At 39.4% G+C, this 23,292-nt stretch overlaps 2 protein-coding genes and 1 pseudogene across 6 annotated transcripts in view; 2 read left to right on the top strand and 1 right to left on the bottom strand.

The window, feature by feature from the left end:
• ACAP2 (ArfGAP with coiled-coil, ankyrin repeat and PH domains 2) overlaps nucleotides 1-10,395 on the top strand; it is a 165,344-nt gene extending 154,949 nt beyond the window's left edge. For all 5 annotated transcript variants that reach the window (XM_073804053.1, XM_073804055.1, XM_073804052.1 and 2 more), the window contains one exon: nucleotides 5,865-10,395. In XM_073804053.1, the coding sequence (XP_073660154.1) occupies nucleotides 5,865-5,965 (101 nt within the window). In that variant the 3' untranslated portion in view covers nucleotides 5,966-10,395. The remainder of the gene's footprint in view (nucleotides 1-5,864) is intronic.
• Nucleotides 10,396-14,730: 4,335 nt separating this feature from the next.
• Nucleotides 14,731-17,717, bottom strand: LOC117312152 (heterogeneous nuclear ribonucleoprotein D-like pseudogene; annotated as a pseudogene).
• Nucleotides 17,718-17,834: 117 nt separating this feature from the next.
• XXYLT1 (xyloside xylosyltransferase 1) overlaps nucleotides 17,835-23,292 on the top strand; it is a 192,005-nt gene continuing 186,547 nt past the window's right edge. The window contains exon 1 of the mRNA XM_019922765.3: nucleotides 17,835-18,463. Coding sequence (XP_019778324.2) covers nucleotides 17,960-18,463 — 504 coding nt within the window. The 5' untranslated portion in view covers nucleotides 17,835-17,959. The remainder of the gene's footprint in view (nucleotides 18,464-23,292) is intronic.

Genomic DNA, 23,292 nt, shown 5'->3' with positions numbered 1-23,292 from the left:
AACCATACTGAAATGCAGTATAAGAAATGCATCCAGGAATTTATCAGTTTACAATTGGAAGATTCATAGTTCTTTAGCAAACTAACTTAATGCTACAGAGTTTTTATAAATTACTTGTAAATTGTGAGTTGTTAGGTATATATACTGTACTTACTGAATTCTTGGGAGTGGCTCACTCCCGAGCCTTTAAAAATCCGTAACTATTCCTATTACAGAACACATTTACTTGCTGTATCTAACTCTGGCTGCTGACTTCTTTATCTGCTGTACAGATGTCTTCCATATACATTCCAGAGAGGCGAATGGAATGATAACATATCTTTATACACTTACAGCAGCACAGCAGTCATTTTCTTTTTGGCTGTCAAGTGAATATAACAAAATGGTTTTCTTTTTGTTATTCAGGGAATTTCTATAAATTGTGTTCAGGGAAAAAAACAAATCACTATGTGTTGACATATAAAAGTCAGTATGGAAAATGCCTAGAAGTAGTTTATTAAATTAAGAGTTCCGTATTTGATCTAAAAATGAGTGGAAGGTTTAAGAATAAAATTTACCAGTAGGTTAAGAAGTCCATAATGCAAATGGAGTTAGTTTAAAAGGTATAGGGAAAAGGTCAAATTTTATCTTGTACCTTTGCCCCAAGTAATTGTACAATATCTGTTGGATAAATGGAAGTATTTAGAAGAATATTTCATGAGCTTGATGGATGGCAAAGTAGACGTATTCTTATTAGAGAGAACTCAGGATCAGCTCAATTCTCATTTTGAGTAATTTTTGAGTCGAGATGTCAAGAAAAGCAAGAAATATTGCTGATCAGATTTCTTTCTTTGATGAACATATCCTGATTAGACATTCTTCACAAAGAAGAGAGTAATAATTAGATCTCCAGTTTCATGAATTTGAGTATATGAATTACTAATTTATCTGTTTTAAATTCATATACATGCTGGTTAAAAATTTTAGGAATTCATGACTAAAATAATTGAGAATGTTCAGTTTTAAGTGAGTATGTTTGATTTTTTTTCAATGACTACTAATATATTATTTTAAAAGTGGCTTGTGATATCATCTATCTTTCCTGTTTAAGTATGTTTTGAAATTTCTGCACTTTATGCTAGCTTCAGCCATTTACTTTTATTTTAGCCAGATTAATATATAACTAAGATAAATATGGGGCCATTCCTTTCTCAGAGGACTGTATTTATGACTTATTTTTGGTCTACTTTAATAGGAACAAATAAGAACTTTGAGAATAGAGGCACTTCAGCTAGATACTTCTAATCTAGGGTGTCCCACTTTAATCCTATGGATCAAACAGTACTACTGACTCATGATGTACCAAGATGTAAGAGTGCTGATTAAGGGTGAAGTCTCAGCGTTAATTCTGAATTTCACCCATTTGTTTTAAACTTGAATGTTAGACTTTAAATACATTATAATTTTGTAACAGATATACACTTAAGTGATAGTATTACTAGGCCATTTTTGAGGCCTTTATGTTTAAGCACTTTAAAATGAAAATTATTCAAAGACTATGACCTGATTCGTGAGGTAAGAGTGAACTTCAAGATTTTAAGTTAAACAGTTTTTTTTTTTCTTGACATTTTAAGTGTAAATGTTTTCTTAAGGTGTTTGCTGATGAAGCTGCACCCAGCTGATTAGTCAGAAGGTCGGTGGGTGACTTTTCTCTGGAGCTGGGAAGCTTGGAAGGACAGGTCTTCTTATGTTCTTGCAGCTTCTAGTTCCACCTAAACTGCTCGGGCTTCTGCCCCCATCTAGGAGCATTCAAATGTCTCTTTCACTGTCATTTTATGTATACGTTTATGAGTATATACCTTCCGCTCAACAGTAGAAAAACAGATTTTTCCAATTTATTTGAATGAAAATTTGAAGAAAAGGCTTATTTAAAAAAAAAAAAGCTTGGGCTTCTCTGGTGGCGCAGTGGTTGAGAGTCCGTCCGCCTGCCGATGCAGGGGACACGGATTCGTGCCCTGGTCCGGGAAGACCCCACATGCCGCAGAGCGGCTAGGCCCGTGAGTCGTGGCTGCTGAGCCTGCGCGTCCGGAGCCTGTGCTCCGCAGCGGGAGAGGCCACAACAGTGAGAGGCCCGCGTACTGCAAAAAAAAAATAATAAAAGTAAAAAAACAAGCTTTCCTACCACTCAAATTTTAGCTTAGAAAAGATTAAAAAATAGATCAGAAGTCTGGAAATGGTATATCAGCAGAATAAAATGAGATTCTGATTTGGTAATAATTAGATTTTAAATTCATTTGGGGGTCTCGTAGTTAAAGCAGAACAACTTTATACTTATACAGATGACATGGTAAAATGGCTCAGCAATTGCTCTCTGGCTTCTTTTCCTTTATGAGTCTTGGGAGAGCAGATATTTTTGCTCAGGCAGCAGGTCTTTTTTCTTCTCTGCTTATCGCTGTAAATTTCCCTCTCATAGATTTTGGTTGGTTGTTTTATCTAGATCCTTTTTTTGTTGCCTAGCAATAGAAGGAAAACTTCAGAATTCTGGGTAGTTTTAAAAGGCGGGTATTTTCAATTTTTTCATTATGAAGAGCCCTACCGTTAAAAGACTCAGATATAATCTTTGGGAATGATGGACCTATGTCTAGGAAACCCCACTTTTGAACTTTCTGTCTACAACCCTATGGACCTGAGACTCCCTGTTTTTTGCAAGGCGACTTAAGAGCACACATTTCCTGAAGGGAAGATGTATCCTTCTTTGTCAGTTCCCACAACTCATAGGACTGGGTGGGTGGGTGCAACATCACGCTGTTCTCTCAATTGTTGGAAACCAGTTTGGTGGTTCCCACAGTCTCTGGCTCTGTGACTCCTCTTGATTGTTGGCAGAGTTTCTCAGCCAGTTGAAAATCACTGCTTTAGTGAACCACTACTGGTTACGTGAGTATGTTGCTGATGAAGATTGATCATTGATCTAATCAGTTACAAAAAGGAAGCTGTAATCAGCCCAGAAGGGGCAGGATCATACACTGATCACCTGGGAGTAGGGTCTCACAAGCTGTCATATCTTTGAGGGGAGTACATTTTGAGAGCAAAATTAGCAAAATCTTGGATCATCACTGCTGTTGCAGTGCTTATTCTGAATACCAAAAATCAAGAACTGTTTTAAGCTATCAGTGGAAATATAGCAGTCCACATTTCAAAAAACTCAGAACTGTCCAGGCACATGGAAAAGTTAACTTTCTGAAGAAAAATAAAATGTGATGAAGTAATTTAAAGAATATAACTTAGTATTACAAATATTGGGTGGTTAGTTGTTTACTGTTTATAATAGACTGTTAAATGTACTCATATGAACTTTCCAGGGCAATATATTCTGGGTCATTGTTTATGTATTGTAGTGTAGACAAGTTATATTTGCCGTGGGAAACATTCTAAATGATGAAAATTGTATTTAAAGAATCATATTGAAGTTCAATTTGTGTTAACTATATTAAATATCTTAGTCACTATTGTTATCGTAACGTTTGCTTTTTGACAACACATTTTGAGGCCTAAGAAAGGTATTACATTGATAAGTCCCTTAATTAACATTTGGTTAGAAACTGAATGTTAACAAAAAGTTTTGTGTATGTGTGTGAAGGTGAGACTTCCTTTTGTATTGTATTAACTCTTTTAAAATGTATTCGGTAAGTGAAACCAATGAGTAGTGTAGCACCAACACTTTCCTTCAAGGAAGCATTTAATTCAGTGAATTAAAAAAATCTTATAATTTGTTTTGCATGGTACAATGGTTCTACTAAAATGTACTTGTGTAGTAGATACTTTAAAAACAAAAACTGGGAAACCACAAAAAGGAAAAAAAAATCTCACAACCTGTTATACAAAATATGCATTGCTAATAGTAGAAGCCATATATTGCCATTGTACTGTTGTAATACTTAAGATTGCTCACCTGGTGCTATCTGTAAACTATTTGGCATTAGCATCTATTAGATACTTCTTCCTATTTCTTCTTGAATGTATAATGTGTGCCTTTTAAGTTATTTCTGGTGTTGAATGGTAAAATCAGTGTGGTATTTTTGTATTATAATCTGCACTTTACACTTTCTTCGAAAGTAAAACTCCAGACTCTCCAGTTTAAATAGTATTTTTAAAATATTTATAATGTTTACAATAAATATTTTAAATATTTGAATTCAACATCTAAGAATAAGAAAAAAGTTTAAATATTTTATATGGTTTGTTAAGTGATGTTTAATGTTTGTCTCTTCTCAGTTTATTTTATATCTTTTAGAGTGGCTAATAATGGGAATAGATAGTAGTTTGTCTTTTAATGTGGGGTAAACTTTTATGAAATGAAACATGGGTGTAATTGAATTGTCTTACCCATTGTTCCACCATATCAACGTTTATTGTTTTAGTAACAATAATATGAGTTAGATGTTACTCTTAGCCAACCTATTAAGATTCTCTTCTTACCATATTTTTTCTTTTTAAAGTAGATTGATTGATTCAGGTCATGAGAAAATTTCCAGGGCTAAATGAAAAACTACATAGAGATTTTAATAACTTGCTTTTTACATTGACTAAATATTAAAAGCATTAACTTTTTTTAATTGAAAATCTTGGTTTATGCTATTAGACCTTTTACTAGATCTGTATCCCCCTCCCCCAGATTTTTTCTAATTCTCTGGCTTTTGGTATGACATCTGTTGCCTCAAAAAAATCTCACTTTTTAAAAACTGACAAAACTTACTGCACTATTAACAACAACTGTAGCAATGAGTGTATAATAAGATGGATGCAAGGTATCTTATGGGGAATAATTATAAAACCATGTTCCAACACTAATCATCTAAAACAGTATTTGACAGTCTAAATTCTGTTTTCTAAATCAGAAAACAGAATTATGCCCAGCTTCTGCATAAAGCTAATATGTTTAACAGGAAGCATTCATGATGAATGATTCATCTTGAAAATAAGATTTCATTTTATACAAATCTTTTGTCTGAGGAGTTAGCCTTTATGTGTGTTATATATTTAGTTTTTCATTGCAAGAAAAATAGTATTCAATCCACTATAATATCAGTATCTACAATCTTCTCTACAAGCATATTTGTACGTATAAACATTTGTATTACTCTAATTTAACAGATGTCTTTGATATTTATTCCCCTTTTGTCATAGCATCCTTGCTCATATGACCTACACTAAATGAAAAACTGACTAAATGTGAAATGATTTTAAAGTCATTTTCTAGGCTTTATTTTATAAGCCTAGTAAAAAGTGGATTAGGTGCATTAGTTTGAGTTAAGAATTAAAGTTTGAGTAAAGACTTACTTTTTCACATGCTATTTAAATTAAAATGCCTTTAATTAAAAGATAATATTAAAATATGAGGCTTTTTTCCCACATGGTTATTAGTTTTGTCTTGCTAATAACTTGCATCCAACAGAAACATTAGTGTTTGTTTTTGGTCTTTTCTTTTGGCCTTGATCAAGGGAAATATTTATTTAAAGAATGCTTTGTTTATTTAGAATGACGTGATTTACCTCATTTAGAATGACTTTTATTTCTCATGTGTTAATAAATGTATTTCTTTATATTGCTTTAAAACACTTGCATCTTTGCTCTTTTCTAACTCTGAACTTTCCTCTGTGGCTGCATCTGAGGTGCTTTTTTCAGGTATAGTTTTTTTTTTTTTCTTCCACTGTATACTTTTCCAGCACTTATATTTAGTTGGTCTTTTTTCTTCCAAAAATGCTCATCTGAACAAAATTTTAATGTAATGAATTATAAAATAGTTACTAGTCGTAAAAATGAATGTTGTTTATTAATGCTTTCAATTGTGTAAATTTTAAAAGTCTCCTCATTTTACTTTCATGCAGGTGATGAAACTTACCAGGATATTTTTCGTGATTTCTCCCAAATGGCATCCAATAATCCAGAGAAACTAAATCGTTTCCAGCAAGATTCACAGAAATTTTGAGTTTTTTTAAGAAGGGGAAAATAGTAAATCTGGTGACTCCCTAAAGTCACCAGATTTGAAAGCTCACAGATTTTTACTTCTTTAATTCTACTTACTTACTTTTAGTAGCTATTGAGTTTTTTGGGAAAAAGGTACCCGTTCATTGATATTTTTATAAATCAAAACATAGATCTCTAGTAGTTGGGAGAGGAACCTACTTTAAGACTTCTTTTATTAAAATTTTTTTTAAAGCCTGTTTAAAGGGCTATTTTTTATAGATTAAAATTTAAATCTAGACTTAGGCCATCTCTAGGTTACAAGATGCTAAGAGTTTAGACAAAATAATCTTTTTTTCCCAGTGGGTGGTAGCATTGAATTTTTTCTTCTGTGCACTGTGCCCAGGATCGTTCAATCAAGCATATCGGCATCGAGTGGGAGCCTGATGTCCTGCCTGACTTGAGAATATGTCTTTGCTTTAGCTTCCCTGATGTTGGTGATTCAGAAATAGTTTTTTTCTGTTTGTTTGTTTGTTTCTTGGTAGCCTAGCTGTCATATACACAATATGTAATTTAATTATTAGAACTAGAGAATGTATGCCCCCCCATTTGCTCAAAAATGCAGTTATATTCCTCAGTTATTGTCCAGTACTTTAACGTACATACAGTGGCTGTACAGATTGACATAACTCAGTCCTTTAGATTTATTCCATTTTATGAAGGAAAAAAAAAACAACCCTTGACAATAGTTTTTTTTAATTACCAAAAGAATCTCATAGCAGTTGTAGTTCTTCATTGTTTAGTTGATTTCCTAAAACCTTGACAAATTTATTGATGTAACAAAACTGTGTTTCAAAAGTTACTTGAATGTTGCAAAATTATGCTTTCATCAGTTGTAACTATCAAAGGAAAAGTTGACTTATAAAATAATGTAGAATTTATATTTGAAATGTGTCCTTTTCCAGATACAATTTTGCTATTGCTCCTAGTGAAAGGAAAAATATCTCTGTAAAAGGAGTAAAAAAGACTCAAGTTTTTTTAGTTTATACTAAAATATACAGCAATAAATTGCTTTTTAATTCTTCTAACATCTCCTGTGTACTTGTTGTACACGGTATACATTCTTTTAAATTATAGCATCTCTATAGCTTTAGTATTTGGTTACATGAATCACAGACCCTTGAATTCCAAAATATTATGGGTATACTAATTTTCTAGGTATATGCTACAGATTAGTCTGATTCTATCTTTGATTGACATATCTTGTCAGGAGTATAAAATAAGTAATTTGCCTTATGGTTTCTTTCTGATATTGTCATAATTAAGTTTAACTTTCTTTTTCAAGTTACATGTAAGTAATATTATTGATACTCAGTTTCTAAATGAGAGGTTTTTAAACTTGAGTTGCCAAATGAGTACAGAAATTATATTTCATTGGGTAGATAATAAATTTTCTAACATTTTCCCACCAGTAAGTAGAGTTTTCTAAGTTGACTGAACATCAAATCAGAATCTGTCTAAACAGGAATTATACTGACATAAATTCATATCACAGAAAAGGTTCCATATTTGTTTGGCCAAATTGCATGCATATAATGCTTATTTAGTAATAATTGCTGTGTATTAGATAAGGATACAAATATATTTAGGGATTATTTCTAAGGAAATGCTAACTTCCAAAGCCTTGTATTTTAATTGCAACAATACCAGGAACCTTAAATCTTTCCTGTTTCACCTCAGAGTCACAGGTCACCGGGCTTTGCAAAAGTCTGATTTGTAGCATTTTTATTAGTGTACTTTGAAATTAATTGTCCGAAAATCTCAAGGAGAAGGAAATATGTTGAGAAAAGAAAGAAACAAAGAAAGGAAGAAAGAAAAAAAGAGAAAAGAGTGCCTCACTTTTCCTTTGTAGTGCCTATTCCTGTTTTGCTCCTAGGAATTCATCTGACCTTTATCTGAGGAAGCCTAGGCAGTTTACCTTTTGGATACAACCTTTGGTCTTCAGATCACTTCTGGGATCTCTGGTTGTAAAAGCAATTCTTGATCATACTCTTAACTCCTGTGGCTTCAGTCATGAGTTGTTAATGTGGCAGTAATTAGTGTCTACTTAAATTTAATTGTTAGAGATGTATTTGAAGTACACTAAAGATCATGGTTCTGAATATCTTCAGAGAAAGTGAAATCTTTAACAGTACAGGGAGCCTGTACGTACAAAAATATACTTCTGTGGCTTGACTTCTTGAATATGCGGAGACCCAATTTGGATTAAATTTGGCAGAAATGATGCAGGAGTAACAGCAAGGTTTTAAAGTAAATTAATGGTTACAAGTAGTTATAGAGTAGGTTGGCTCTTAACCAAGGTGAATTAGCTGTGTCAACTAATAGCCTTTCTGTAGTATGTAACAAATCTTAGTTTCATTATGCTGTGAATTATTCAGTATCATATGATAAATTATAGTTTAAACAACGTTAGTCATACTCTTGGGCTTCAGAAATCAATTTGACTGTCCTTTGTTTTCATTCCCTCACTGATCTGCTGGTATTAGTTTCTGATTCCTTGTCATTATTCCATTAACTCATTAACTTAAAAGTTAGAGTAATCTGAAAATAAGAATAGCAGTACTATGAGGAATTCATAAAATACAGTTTCATGTTAGAACTAGACTAAAGGTAATTGCATAGTTATTTGCAATTTTTTCATTGTAACACTTACATGTTTAAGATTTCTAAGGTTTTAAAAATTACCTTTGGTACAATCCTTAGAAATTCAGAAATTTCCAGGGATTCACTATATTACATTGTTTACCTAATTTATACTGGTCTTTGTAGATTTTAATCAACTTTGGTGTTTACTTTGTAAAACATACAGATTTTATTTGGAATATTACTTTGGTTCTTCATGGGTGCATTTTGAAAAAAACTTATACTTTCACAGTCTGGACAGCTTAAGTTTGTGATGTGTTAAAGCAGTATTTTAAAAATATAATTTTACACATGTGAAGTGGGGTCACGATAAACCAAATTGTATTTAAGATTAAATTTACTATCCATTTTGAATAAGACATTCCCATATCACTCTTATATTGTGGAATTAACTTTTCTGTTTGGTAGCACTTTCGACTATGGACATGAGCTGGAAAAATGCTATATTTTTATAGAATTGTCTGTTCAGAATGACTTCAGACCTGCATGATATAGTGGAAAGAGCACTGACTAGTTACTTAACTACTCTTACTGGATTCAGAGCTCCTCACAAATACAATGAGTGGGACGAAACAAGGTGAAACTGTAACAGCATCCCTTGGTGTACTGTTCCGCTGCTCACATCTGCTCACAGTGTGCTTTGCCGTTACTCACAGTAGGACTTCTGAGATCGTAATCTAAGAGCACCGACAGTGTCTCTTCTTTGATCCTGGGCTGCTCCTCTTGTTTTACAGAGCAGGTCACTGATTTGCTGGTTGGTGGCGTAGCTGACACCAGAACCCCTGTCTGACTAGTAGTCAGAGGCACTTTACTCATATCATGAAATGATTTGAAATCATTGTAAAGCAGCAAAATTGGATAATGACTGCCAGCTTTCCTTGTTCTTTGATAACAAAGACTCCAAGTATTCTGGAGAACCTAGATATAAAGTTACTTTGAAGGACTAGATTAGGGTTTAAATACGTTAAATTGTAGGGAATTGTATATATTTGCAATAACAAACATTGATGAAGGCAAAACGTTGTAAAGGCAATTCTCGTTCACATATGCTTATCAATTTCTTGATGCTTCTAAACGAAGACAACTGAAAGGGGCATGGATTCAGTTTGGCCAAATCCTGACATCTATAAATATGATTTTGGGGGCATCCTTTTCTATTTACATAAATTATCTACTAAAATAAGGTAATGGGGGGAGGGAAGTAAGGTTTGATTAAGTAAACTTTTCTCTACATTGCTCTTTTCACTATCTTATGTACTAGATTTTCTTATTTTTCCTCAACACACCTCCCACCTTTTGGGTGTTCATTTTAAACAGGGAAAGCTCGCTACATTATAAAGAATGTTGGCACCATTTATTTTACACAAAGGCTAAAGGTTAACTTTTGGAAGTGATGAGCTACTTTTCTATATGTGTTTACTCGTGCTTTGTGATATTTCTGGATCATTCCAGTCATAAGGACTTATTACATGTAATATTTCCTGCTACCTGTGAAAAGGTATATTTTAAAGAATGTATAACCAACAATCCATTTACTTTTTATTAGTATGTAGAGGATTTATTTGTATCTAATTCATGAATGTAGTTTTACTGTAGGATGTCACTGTAAATGGAACAAAGTACATTATCTTTATAGTTATTCTAAAATGTATATTATGTAAGAATTGTAAATATTATACCTGATTAAACTCTTTGTATGCCAAGAAATTATGTCAAGTCAATAAAAATCTCACCTCTGGCATAGTTCTATTATGCTCAGACTTCCACTTTATTGTGAACTACAATTGCAGACATACCTGTTAACAACTGTCATGTTTAAGGTCCTGTATTCCTTTCCAACGCTGTCACACTGGTGCAGATTGATCCTGTTTGCTGATTGCTTCAACCATGAAATCCATTTTGATCTTTTAAATATTTTCTTCTGCCCGATCACAGAGCTGTATGGCTCCCAGTTCATTAGCTAAAAACCACAGAAGGCCTTTTTTGCTGTAGCTCTAATTTTTTTCTATTATGATTGAGATATCTGTTGAAGTTTCTAATCTAGGCAACACATTTACACTCAATCCTTTTAGTAAACAAACAAACAACATGTTTTTGCATGAAATGAGATTGAAGGAATAGAGGCTTGAAGGAACAGACCTGGAAGTGAATTGCCTGCTTTTGCCTTTCCTTTAAAAGTTAGTTGAAAGCAGACACTTAAAACTTTTCTATGTAATTTGCTTTATTCCACTTCATTTCATTTTCATAATAGTTCTTTGACAAAGAGAATCCAAACTGACAGTAAATGTTTTCAATGAAAACAGCCTACTTTTCGTTATTACAAAACAGTGCTTTTTCATCGTAGAAAAATGTTTAAGTAATGATAAGTAAAAAGAATTCCATCCTAATTCCGTCATCTGCCTGTGATGTTCATGTGTGGCTAGTAGATGGTAGCTACTAGCTACATGTGGCTATTGAAATTTAATTAAAATTAGACAAAATTAAGAGTTCAGTTCATCTGTGGAATTGCCACATTTAAGAGCTGACTAGCCATGTGCCCAGTGACTACTGTTTTGAACAGGGCAGATAATAGAGCATATTCATCCTAGGAAGTTCTATTTGACAGTTACCAAGTACGGGGCAAGCTGTTACTTCTTTGGTATATACCCTTCTAGACCTTTGAGTGTATGTATTATATTTATATACAATGGGATCATACTGATTTGCCAACTGCTTCTTTCACTTAGTAAATGAGAAACAAGTTTCTAAGTCCTTAAGTAATCTGCATCACTTTGGGAAGGATTTCTTTAAATGTTTTTATTATGGAAACTTTCAAACATATACAAAAGTAGAGACAATAACTTCAGTAGCTGTTAGCTCATGGCTCACATTGTTTTATCTATACTCCCACCCATTTTTCCTCTTCATTTTTTTTAAACCAAATGCCAGACATTTCAGCAAATCGTTGAGTATGTCTCTAAATATCGTATGATAGCGCTTATTATGCAGAATCTTAAAAAAAATGATACAAATGAACTTATTTACAAAACAGAAAACAGAGGGGAAGGGTGGTGGGGGGTTGGCGTTAGTTAGGGAGTTTGGGACTGACTTGTACACGCGGCTATATTTAAAACAGATCACCAGCAGGGACCTACTGTGTAACTGCAGGGAACACTGCTCAATATTAGGTAACAACCTAAATGGGAAAAGAATCCGAAAAAGATACATGTATATGTATAACTGAATCACTTTGCTGTACACCTGAAACTAACACAACATTTGTTAATCAGCTCTCCTCCAATATAAAATAAAAAGTTAAAAACATAAAGGGGGAAAAAAGGACTGTTTTAAAAAAATCATATCACCTTCCTTAAAATATGAAACTATATAGTCAATATTCAAATTTTCCCAATGTCTTAGGTGTGTGCTTTAAAAAAAGATTTTTCAAATCAATTCATGTAAGTTCCATTCATTGCAATTGGCTAATAATATCTCTTGAGTCTATAGGTTCTTCTATTTATCACTTTAAAAAATTTCCCTTATAGTTTGTTGAATACATCACTTTTAATGACAGCATCTTTATTTTAGTTTCACTTTACTGATGAACATTTGATTTCAATATCTTGTCATCATAAACCTAGTTCTTCATTACCCTTATGGCTAAATATTTGAGCACATTCTTCCTTATTTCCTTAGGATGAGTTCCTAGATGTGAAAATGCTGGTTCACAATGGGTGGGTATATTTTTGAGGCTCATTCAATGAGTCAGGCACTGTGTTAGGTACTGGGGATATTATGGTTAAAAAAAAAAAACACACACACTACCTGTTCTCTTGAAGTCTTGCCTTCTTGCAGTGGAGAAAGATAGGACTGGGCAGTTCATAGGTGGCCCTCATGGGATCCCTGAGGATGGTGCCTCCTCTGGACACTGGACGCGTTGGTGTTTAGAGACCATTCCTCAAGGCAGTGACATCTAAGCCAAGGTCTGAAGCCAGAGCGGTTGGCTCGGTGAAGAGCTAGGGCAGTGCTTTTCAAACTTTGGCTTGTAAAAGAATCACCGTGGAGGCCCAGGCTCATTGAAGATAATAGGGCCTGAGCCATTGTGTTTTTACCAAGCTCCCCATGGTTTCCAATGCCAATCAAAATTTGAGACCCTTGTCTCAGAAAGAAACATTCATCTGGATAGGAGAGAGAACTGAAAGTTCTCTTAGAAAGATTTTAGTATTGCCAGAGTTCCCTCCAGGAAAGTTGTGTCAATATACACACCCCCATCTACTGTAGAGGAGTGTCTTTTTCTCTGTATCTTTGACAATATTGGGTAGTGGTCAATAAAGAAAAAAGCCTGCTAAACTGTCAGATTTCTACGTTACATTACAGATGTAGAAATCATACAACAGAAAAAACCATCTCCCCTGGCTAGAAGTCAGAGAACTTGACCACAGTTAAAGTTAGAACTGAAGGGTCACTTGCTGACCAAGTTCTTGTCTATTTAGTCATATTGTTATACACCCAGATATATCTATTTTAAGCTGAGAAAATAGCGCATAACATCTGACACACTACATTCTCTTTTTGTTTAAAAAGACTTTATTCATTTTTGATAAGGGAAAGGACAATCTCAATGTCAACTTGTCATCTAATCATAAATTTGAATTTACAGGATTCACTGCCCTAAAGACACTGTATCTACTGACTGACAACATAACTTAAAGTGAAAATCTCCTTTCTGTTCCCTAAGGTTGCATGTTGAAAGAATTAAACAGTCCTTTGCAATAGTCAGCATTGGTACTTGGCCTAGGTGTAAGATCAAAGAGCAAAACAGGAGCAAAAGAAGGCCGAAAGCATAACTTGATTGTCCAGCGAGTACAAACATCATTGGAACAAAGAAAGTTGCAGGCACCAGATAAAAAAGGCAGGTTCATTAGCATAAAAAAAATTAACACTTGGTTGAAGGTGAGGTCAGCTATTCCACACGTTAACATGTATGCCAATCCTAATGGCTAACATGGAACCACAGAAACAAAAACAGAGACCTTAAATTCAGTAACTACACAATGTAAAATTCAAAACTGGAATTTACCCAGGTCATCCTCCAAAATCTATAGCTAAAACTGTTTTTCTTTTTAATGCACCAGGAAGATCTGTTGTAATGACATGAGTTGGTCACACTTAGATTTTCATTTATATAAGATTTAAGGGATACCTTTCCCCACTATTCCTTATGTCTGAATATGGATATGCATAACTACCCAGCTCATGCACTAACTGCGCTAAAAATAATGAAACTTACTACCGTGACTTTTTCTAAGAACTCACACCACATAACAGCTAACACCCAATATAGCTTCCTAAAAATGCCCCAACAGAAAACATTTTGTTCAGTTTGGTGCTTGCTGTGACATAATACCAACAGAATAGTGTACAACTACTTTAGTTACTCAGCTGCTACTTCAAATATTTTAATCTAACTTTTGTTCAGACTTTAATAACTTCGTACCTATTTGCCAAAATCCTTGTGTTAAATGTAACTACATCTGATATTCTTAAACTGTAGCTCCTGTAACACAGTTCAAGTGCTTTTTTCCCCTGGGTATATCTAGACATTTTAATCAAGAAAACAAAGTTATGCTATTATGATTAGTCAAAGCTCTTTCCAGCAGACCACTGAATACAGCAAGTCATAACAAATGCCTTCCCAGAGACAAGAACAAGGCAAAATATTTTCTATTCATAAAAGGAGCTAACAGCATGCTTTGTGCCATTAAAAAGCTACTTTTCAAAATATAACCAGAAGACTTATGGTCTACTAGAAAGCTTCCACTAATCACACACTATAACTAAGCCGCAGAAACTTTCATGACAAAGGCTCCAGATATACAGAGAGAAAACATTACTTAAAGTTACGTGGAAACCTCAGTTGACAGGGAAATGAAGCCTTAAAAGACAGAATACATCTAACAAATACGGGGAACAGAGTAGACACTGCAGCTGGCTATTCGTAAAGGACCACAGTTTCTCCCTATGGATCAACACTCCCTACAAAATAAACTGTACCTTAATTATCACTTATTTAAAATTACACTTTTACAGAGCTATTTAGTACCTGACTCAGAAAAACAATCGCATTTATTTGAGGTTTAACATGAAATCATACAAATAAAATTTGTATAAACACAAATCCACATCGAGTCATAACACAGATAGCAAAAGACAAAGTAAAAACAAAACTAATTGGCGGCTACATACAGTTGGACACAGTTGTGTCTTGTACACTAGAAAGTCTTTTACAAAATTATCATCTTAGATCAATAGAAGACCAAACTTCAATGTTGTCCTTGCAAGATGGGCTGCTTTAGCAATCTCTTCCTGTTTTCTCCAACGTCCCTTTTTAATATGGCTGGTAATTATTTTGGTGATTGCCATCCCCTCGAGATGCCTTGCCATAAGTGCTCTGTTGCCCACTGTAGTCTGCATATCCGTGCATATCCATAGTTCCCATAGTTATACCCAGTATAACCATAGCCGCCATAGCCACTATAGTTTTGATCACCACCATAAGCACTATTGTAATTTCCATATCCTTGATCATAATAGTTATTAAATCCTTGGTTCCAGTTTTGGCCCTGACCTTGGCCACGACCCCTAGTACCTCCTCGTCCACCAGCTGCAGCACCTCTTCCTCCTTTTTGTTGTTGCTGTTGCTGCCTACATACCTCTTTGGGTTGTGCAACTTTGATTTCACACTTCCCAGAACCAATTTGATATCTGCTTTCCACCAATTTCTTTACCGGCTCTCCGTCTGTATATGTAATAAAACAAAATCCTCTTCTTTCATTTGTTTTTGTATCCATGGGAAGTTCAATATTTTCAATCTCTCCAAAGGCTCCAAAATATTCTTTAATTTGTTCTTCCAAAGTATCTGGGCTCAATCCACCCACAAAAACCTTTTTGGGGGGTTCCTTCCCCAAGCTTTGGCCCTTTTAGGGTCTATCAATTTGCCATCCAGCTTGTGTTCTTTCAGTTTCAAAACCTTATCAACACTAGCAGCATCTTTGAAATGCACAAATCCAAATCCTCTTGATCTTCCAGCGACTGGATCTGTTTTCACTGTGCAGTCTACAACTTCTGCAAATCGAGACAAATATTCAGTCAGATCTTTCTTGCTTGTATCCCAGCTCAAGCCTCCAATAAACATTTCACCGTCATCCTACTGATTCACATAACACATTAATTTTTCTTTATAGTCAAAGAATTGAGGATGAAGAAGCTTGGAGAAAAGACCAGTCTCTTGAGTATTTTCCTGTGTCTACTGACTTCCTATGTAAAATTTAAATTATCTTGTTCTTCATTTGTTATCCATAAATTCCAGGAGTAGTGATCTTATAAAGGTCTGAAAAAATATATTTGTTGAATAAATTCCAGAATAAATGGCAGAGGAAAAATCCACCTTATTGATTGTGTAGGTGGGTGGACTAAAAGGTACAATTCCAGCATTATTTCCCCCTTATTAATGAACAATAATTAGAATGTAATAATACAATGGTAGCACACAGTGGTGGAGATTCTGTGGTACATGTAATAAAGTCTTAATGGATATTTGGGGTTTAGAATTTGTAAACACTCTAGAAAAGCTATGGTTGCTAAACTGTATTTTGTACTTGTTGGATATTTAGACTTTGTTTTAGAGTTTGGTGTTTCTAGCATAGTTTATATTTATTGTTTACTAAGTGTCAGACACTATTCCAACTGCTTTTTATCTATTATCTCTCATAACCCTATGAGGCATAAGTACTAATATTAGCCCCATGTTACATAGGGGTATGATTGCAGCTCAGAGCGATTACCTCCCTTGAAGTCTAACAACTCCTAGTTAGCTGTAAATCCAGCTCTCTGGTGCCTGTGGGAGCAGCTGTGCTCAGGGTCTTCCTACTCTGCCATCTTGCTTCCCCCCCGCACATGCCCAAATCCAGCTCTCTTAACCACAATGTCATCTGCTGAAGCTTGTGGTAAAATACACACAACTCAAAGTCTGAGTTATCACTTTCAGTGCTAATCTTGGCTGGAAGTTTGGGCTTTGGAAGTGGTATGGCTTGAGCGGGGATCCATTATTTACTAGCCAACTAGATTTGGGCAGTTCACTTCTCTAAATCTCAATTTCCTCAATTGTAAAGTGCAAATAAGCAAATAATACCGCTACCTCTTACAGCTGTGTGGATTAAATGAACTAAAGTAATACGTGTTACTAAAGTGAGATAATTCTGCCATTGTTCCCCACCCCCCCCCCAAGGTGAGTAGCATGTATTGAACATGTTGCTAAGCATTCTTTAGAGGTCCAAGGTTTTTCAGAGAAGTGTTGCTCCAACTGAAAAGAAGAAGAGTTAAAAACGAGATAAATTGTGGTTCTGGGGACCACACTTTGAGAAATAATGGCATGGCACAGTAAACGGGTGAGAGAATTTGTGATTGCATTTGTGCCTGCGTTTTCACCTGCACCTCTTTCAAGCATGCAGACCACTTGTACATGTTTACGTAAACACTGTAGTGTGTCATTGGTCCTCAGAAGACTCAAGTTAATGGGTTTTTATGTAGTTGGCAGTGTCCAGCTATATTGCCAAACCTGCCACTGTGTGACCCGGGGCAAGTGACCTCAGTTATGCTTCAGTTAAGAATTTGCAAAACTACCGGGTACATATTAAGCCTCTTTTAAAGTGTTAAAGTTAAAAAAAAAAAAAAAGTATCCTTTAGATTGCCTCTGGTCCGCCTCAGAGGTGCCAAGTGAGGTGAGCAGGCCATTTACACCTCGGGTGTCAATCCTACTTCACCGAGAATAGGGAGGGAGTTGCTAGTTTAAATTCTTTAGCCCCAGATAGTCTCCAAGGTGTGAAAGGAGTCGGGGAGAGGACTTAAAGCCTTCAAGAAATTAGGGTGGAAAAGGTATATAGAGAAAACTTTTCTTTGTGAGTCCAGTTTAGTCTTTTTGCTACCGAAGTCTTAGCTTCGGTTTCTAGCGTCTGGGGCTGGGCACTTAAGAGGGCCATTTTTCACGGACGGTACAGCCAGCTGGCTTGTATGCCCGAGTCCTCACCGGCTTCTCTGACCACTCTGGGGCGGCTCCTGCGGACCCGCGGCGCATCCCCGATGTAATCCTTCTGAGCCTAGGACCCAGCGGCTGCCGGGCAGTCCTGGCCCCGCCTCTCGGCGCATCAGCGCCCGCGGATTGGCAGCGCGGCTCCGCCTCCGCCATGGCTGCCGCCCGCCGCCGGGGCTACTAAGTAGCTGTAGAGGTACTGTTCTCCGCTGCGGCTCCCCGGCCGCCCTGTCCGCGGGAGGGTGGCGCATGGGTCTCCTCCGAGGCGCGCCCCCATGCGCTCGGGCCATGGCGCGTCTGGGCGCTGTGCGCTCCCACTACTGCGCGCTGCTGCTGGCCGCGGCGCTTGCCGTCTGTGCCTTCTACTACCTCGGCTCCGGCCGGGAGACCTTCTCCAGCGCCACCAAGAGGCTGAAGGAGGCCCGCGCCGGAGCCCCCACCGCGCCCTCGCCGCTGGTGCCGGAGCTGGCGCAGGGCTCCGTGGCGCCGGCCCCGGGTGCTAAGGCCAAGAGCCTGGAGGGCGGCGGGGCCGGGCCGGTGGACTATCACCTGCTGATGATGTTCACCAAGGCGGAACACAATGCCGCGCTGCAGGCCAAGGCCCGCGTCGCGATCCGCTCCCTGTTGCGCCTCGCTAAGTTCGAGGCGCACGAGGTGCTTAACCTGCACTTCGTGAGCGAGGAGACCAGCCGCGAGGTGGCCAAGGCCCTGCTGCGGGAGCTGCTACCGCCCGCTGCCGGCTTCAAGTGCAAGGTGAGCGGGGCCTCAGCCGGAGGTTCCGGGCGGGTGGCTCGGTCAGCGCGCGCGCCCGGCCAATCTCCAGGGGTCAGGAGGGAGGTGTCTTCGTTGCGCTGCCCACTGCCAACGCCAGTAGAAGCCTACCCTCTCAACCCGATCCCCCTGGCTGAAGTGTGCATTCACAGCACGCTGGAGGCGTCGTCCGGGGGCGTGTCCGGGAGCCTCGTTGTTAGCCGACTACCCTGACAGCGTCTCCCCCTTTAACTGCGGCCTCCTTGAGAATTGGCACTCCCCGTCTTTGCTAGCGTTACAGGATTCAGCAGTCAGTGCCGTCAGAGCCTGCCCCTCTTTTTATTCTTCTCAGTCTTTGACTTTTTTTTTTAAATAAATTTATTTTGTTTATTTTATTTTTGGCTGCGATGGGCCTTCGTTGCTGCGCGCGGGCTTTTCTCTGGTTGCGGCGAGCGGGGGCTACTCTTCCTTGTGGTGCGCAGGCTTCTCATTGTGGTGGCTTCTCTTGTTGGGAACACGGGCTCCAGGTGCGCGGGCTTCAGTAGTTGTGGCTCACGGGCTTAGTTGCTCCGCGGCATGTGGGATCTTCCCGGACCAGGGCTTGAACCCGTGTCTCCTTCATTGGCAGGCGGCTTCTTAACCACTGTGCCACCAGGGAAGCGCCTCAGTCTTTTACTTTTGAGGATGGAGCAGGTCATTTGAACGTACCAATATGCTTCTGGTGCAGAGTCTGCTGGACAGGGTCTTCGGCCGCTTGAATTGTTCAGGTTACAGTGACATTTCTCATAGCTCATTTCTCTAAGGTATTTCAGTCGGAACGTCAAGCCCAAACCCAGCCAGTGTGAACCATCTCATCTCCTCTGTGTGCCCCCTTCTCCCCTACCCTCAAGGGTCCTGAACCCATTTAGAGAAGCACCGGGTTCCTCCCAGGAGGTACAGATGAGATCTGGGGAGAGCAGAGCTAGTCACCTTGTCCCAGGCTGGACCCACCTGCATCCCCATCATCTCGCTTCACCTCCTGGCTCTGCTTGTCAGAGATTGGATTCCTAACTTAGAGTTAATGGTCTCAGTTAAATTGCTTGCCTCGTTTTGACCTAACAGTTGCACAGAGGGGATCCAAGGTCTGATTTTGGGATAGAAATAGTAGGTGATCTTAAAGAATGGAGCCTGATGGTGGGGGGACGGGCGGTGAGGCAAGAGTAGTGTTCCATGTGTTTGTGCCCAATGAGTGACTAAGGGGAGCTGATGCCAGGATCCTGCAGGGTTCAGGGGTCTGTTGTTTGTTGTCTTCAGAATCAAGTTCTAATTTCTTGGTAAGGCTGTCTGTGTTGTGGCCCTGGCTCTCCTCTTCTGCCTACCTTCTTGTCCTCCCCCTCTGTGCACCTTAGATCTTAACTGTACTGAATGTGCCTTTACATAAGCTATACTTTTCACCCAGAATGTCCTTCCTTCCTTCCTGGGCCCTTGGCCACTCTTTACTTAGTTTTCACCTTCCCCCAGGAATGTCCATAGACTTGGGGACAATCTGTGCGCAGCCCTCCACAGCTCTCCTTTCCAGCTTCCCCCCATAGCATCAAAAGTCTGTCTTCTGCCCAGAACAAATGAGCCCATCTGGAACACCCACCATAGTCAGGGAGAGGTACCTGGGCCTGGATTCCATGGTACAGGAGGCCAAGAATCCAGGTCCTGGAGCTTGTGGCTGGCCAGGCCCTTGACACCCGCTGTCTGACTTGGGGTTTTTCAGCCTGGGGCCCATCGCATTTGCCCTAATTGCAGTCTCTGGAAGTAGGGCCTGGCAACCTGTTCCAGGTGGTCCTTGGGACTTTAATGTTTGAGAAATTCTGTGCTAGTCCAAGGGAGAAAACCAAGGGCCCTTGATCATAGGGCCAGTCTGGGCAGAGCTGGGATTTGACCGGCTCTCCAGACACCGCCTTGAAGACCGGCATGTCGTCTCTTCACTTTCTGAGTCAGAGATCACAACTCAGGCCTATCTCCTCCATTTGCTAGGGCTCTACTGTCCCCTTCTCGAGCTCCAGCCACAGTATCTTGTTGCAAACTCAGTGCTTTCCAGCCTACATGCCTCTGCTTCTGTCATTCCACTGTCAGGATACCCTTGCTGTGTGCGTCACCGAGTCTTGCCCATCTTTGGATACCATCCCCTCCTTGGAGCCGTCCAAGGAACCCCCATTCAAAAGGCACATCTTCCTCTTCCTCGTGTACCTCCCTGGTGCTGTAGACTCTACGACGTCTTATCTCCCACCCCTATGCCTGGCACATAGTGGGCACCGGAAATACTTGTCCAGGGCAGGTCCAGTCTCAGGGCCAGCTTCCCTTCTTGGAGTCCGTGTTTCATGCTTTGACTCCTTCCCTCTGCTGGGCCCAGTTCTGACAGCCTTAGCCATCACCCAAGGCCTGAGGCAGCTGCAGGTGACCTGAGGGAATTGACACCACCCCTACTGAGGCATGAGGAACGAGGGTCTGGGGGCTTTCAGCCAGATGGCTGTGTTCAGATAAGGGTTTATCAGTTCTAGCTAAAATTGCTCCTGTTCCTTTGAATGATTTTTTGTGAATCTGTTTTCTGTTTGTGACAAAAGGTGCTCTTTTTGTTTTATTTTTTTCTTTAAATATGTAGTCCTAAAAGGTTTGCCTCATTTTAGTTGTCATTTAATTCTTCCTCAGGTTTGGAATGTGTCTTCTGGTACCACTTCACACATGCCTTTCCCTCTACCTGGAGTACCTCCCACCCCACCCCCACTTCCTTAACTGGTACTCTGCTTTCAGGTCTCAGCAAAATGTTATTTCCTTGGTAAACCTTTCCTGAGCCCCCATTGTACATTCTCATCACACCAAGGACTTTTCCTTAGTAACATTTCTCACACTTGTCGTTATGTAATTATTGAATGAGTTATTTGTCTACCTTGCTAGACTGTAAACTCCTTAAGGGCTTGGACCCTGACCTCTCTTAAGTGTATTCTTAGCAGCGAGCATCATGTCTTACATATGGGAGTGCATCTTATATGAGAATTATTTTTTCAGTATTAGTTAGGAAGAATGACACTAGAAATTCTCACCCCAGTTGCATCACAGCTGGAAGGGATCTTCAAGAGCATATAGCAACCCAGGTGAGGAAACTTGCCTAAGGCCACTTGGTGAGTTACTGACAAGGCTGGGGGCTAGACTCAAGTCCTAGGCCAATGTTTTTCTCTTTGTACCATGTTCCGCCTTTAAGGAGCACTTCTCTCTTGTAAGATAAGGTAAAAGAACAGTCCACTCCCAGGGAGAGTTGCCCTAAAGTGTGTAAGAACACCTTGGGAAGAGGAAGGCAGCTCCTGGCCCACCCGGCTGTCTGGAGACAGCCTGAAAGCTCTTCCTCCCTCAGGGTGGGATCTGGGACTCCGCCAGGTGTGCGGGATGCAGGGCAGGGCTGCAGTGAGCCGGCCTAGGACTCGTGCTCACACTCAGAGGTCTCTTCTCAGGCCATTTTCAAGTGTCACAGAAATGGTGGAGCCGAAATGGCTGCAGAAATTGATCATAGAATATTACTAGTGACTTTAGATTACATTTTGGTTAATTAAATACTAGCTAAAAAGCTATTCACTTAAACAGAAAAATCTTGTTTCCACTTATTATTGAAAGTCTTTCAAAATCCACTGGTTTGTTATCTCCTAACAGTATGGAAATATATTATTTGTTCACTTATTTAATAAACATCCAAGCCTGTTATGTTCGAGGTACCAGGATAGGAGCTGCTTCTAGCTCATTTAATAAGTCTATGGACTAACTGCATCAGAATCTCCTGGGGACAGTTATTCAAAATACAGACTCATGGACCCTGCCCCAGCCTGTGGGTCAGAATCTCCTGATGGGGCCCGGAAATCTGAATTTGTACGAGGCTGTGGCAGCAGGCATGGAAGTCCTTGCTGTAAAAGGGATACAGGAGGGCCTGATGCTTTCCTGCCCACCTTCAGACCCAGCTCAGGCATCCTTGCCCCTGTGCAGCCTGCCCTGGGAGCACAATGCCTGACACATAGTAGACCTTCAGGGAGCATTCGCCTTTCATTCAGGCTATCCTGGCTCTGCTGTCATCTTGTTAAAATGGGGCTTTTATCACACCACTCAGAACCCCCTGGCTCCCGGCTCCCTGTCATCCAGGTCATTCCAACATTCTAGCCCCACAGCAGCTGGCTGCAGCTTCCTTGTCCAGCCTTTCCCCACTAAGCTGCAGGAGACGCCGTCCCTTCTCCTGGAGCTTTGCTCGCTTTGCTTCCGAGCCATCTATTGTCTCATTCTGTCTGTCCAGTGGGATCTCACCCTTCTAAAACTTAGGTCCAGACTTGTGTTCCATAAGGCTTCCTTTTGCATTACGTTTGATAGAATATGCCATGGGAATCCCACATAGTGGTAGCTTAAGCAACATGGAGCTTTATTTCTCATCTAAATGGAGTCCAGAGGTAGGAGGCGTTCCGGGCTGGCCCAGGAGCTTCATGACATCATCAGGGTCCTAGGCCCCTCCAGCTCTGTTTTACCATCCCCACAGGGTGGCCCTTGTCCTCATGGGCCAGAATGGCTGCTAGAACTTTAGTCATCACATCTGTGTTGCAGCCACAGGATGGAGGAAGAACCAAAGCAGAGTTCCCGTTAAAAATAGTTAGTAAGGAGAGGAGGGGAAGCTTTGGGGTAGGCAACCAGTCATCTCCCTCAGGAGGCTACCATGCATGTCGAAGCCCTGTGAATGACTAAGCACCTGTCGTGTGTTGGACCCTGAATGCACAAATGCAGGGGACACAGAGGGGGCACAGGCACAGCCCCCTGCCACCCAGGTACCTGTGTCG

The sequence above is a fragment of the Tursiops truncatus genome, chromosome 4, assembly GCF_011762595.2.
Source record: "Tursiops truncatus isolate mTurTru1 chromosome 4, mTurTru1.mat.Y, whole genome shotgun sequence".
NCBI lineage: Eukaryota > Metazoa > Chordata > Mammalia > Artiodactyla > Delphinidae > Tursiops > Tursiops truncatus.
This window is presented reverse-complemented; position numbering and strand designations above follow the sequence as displayed.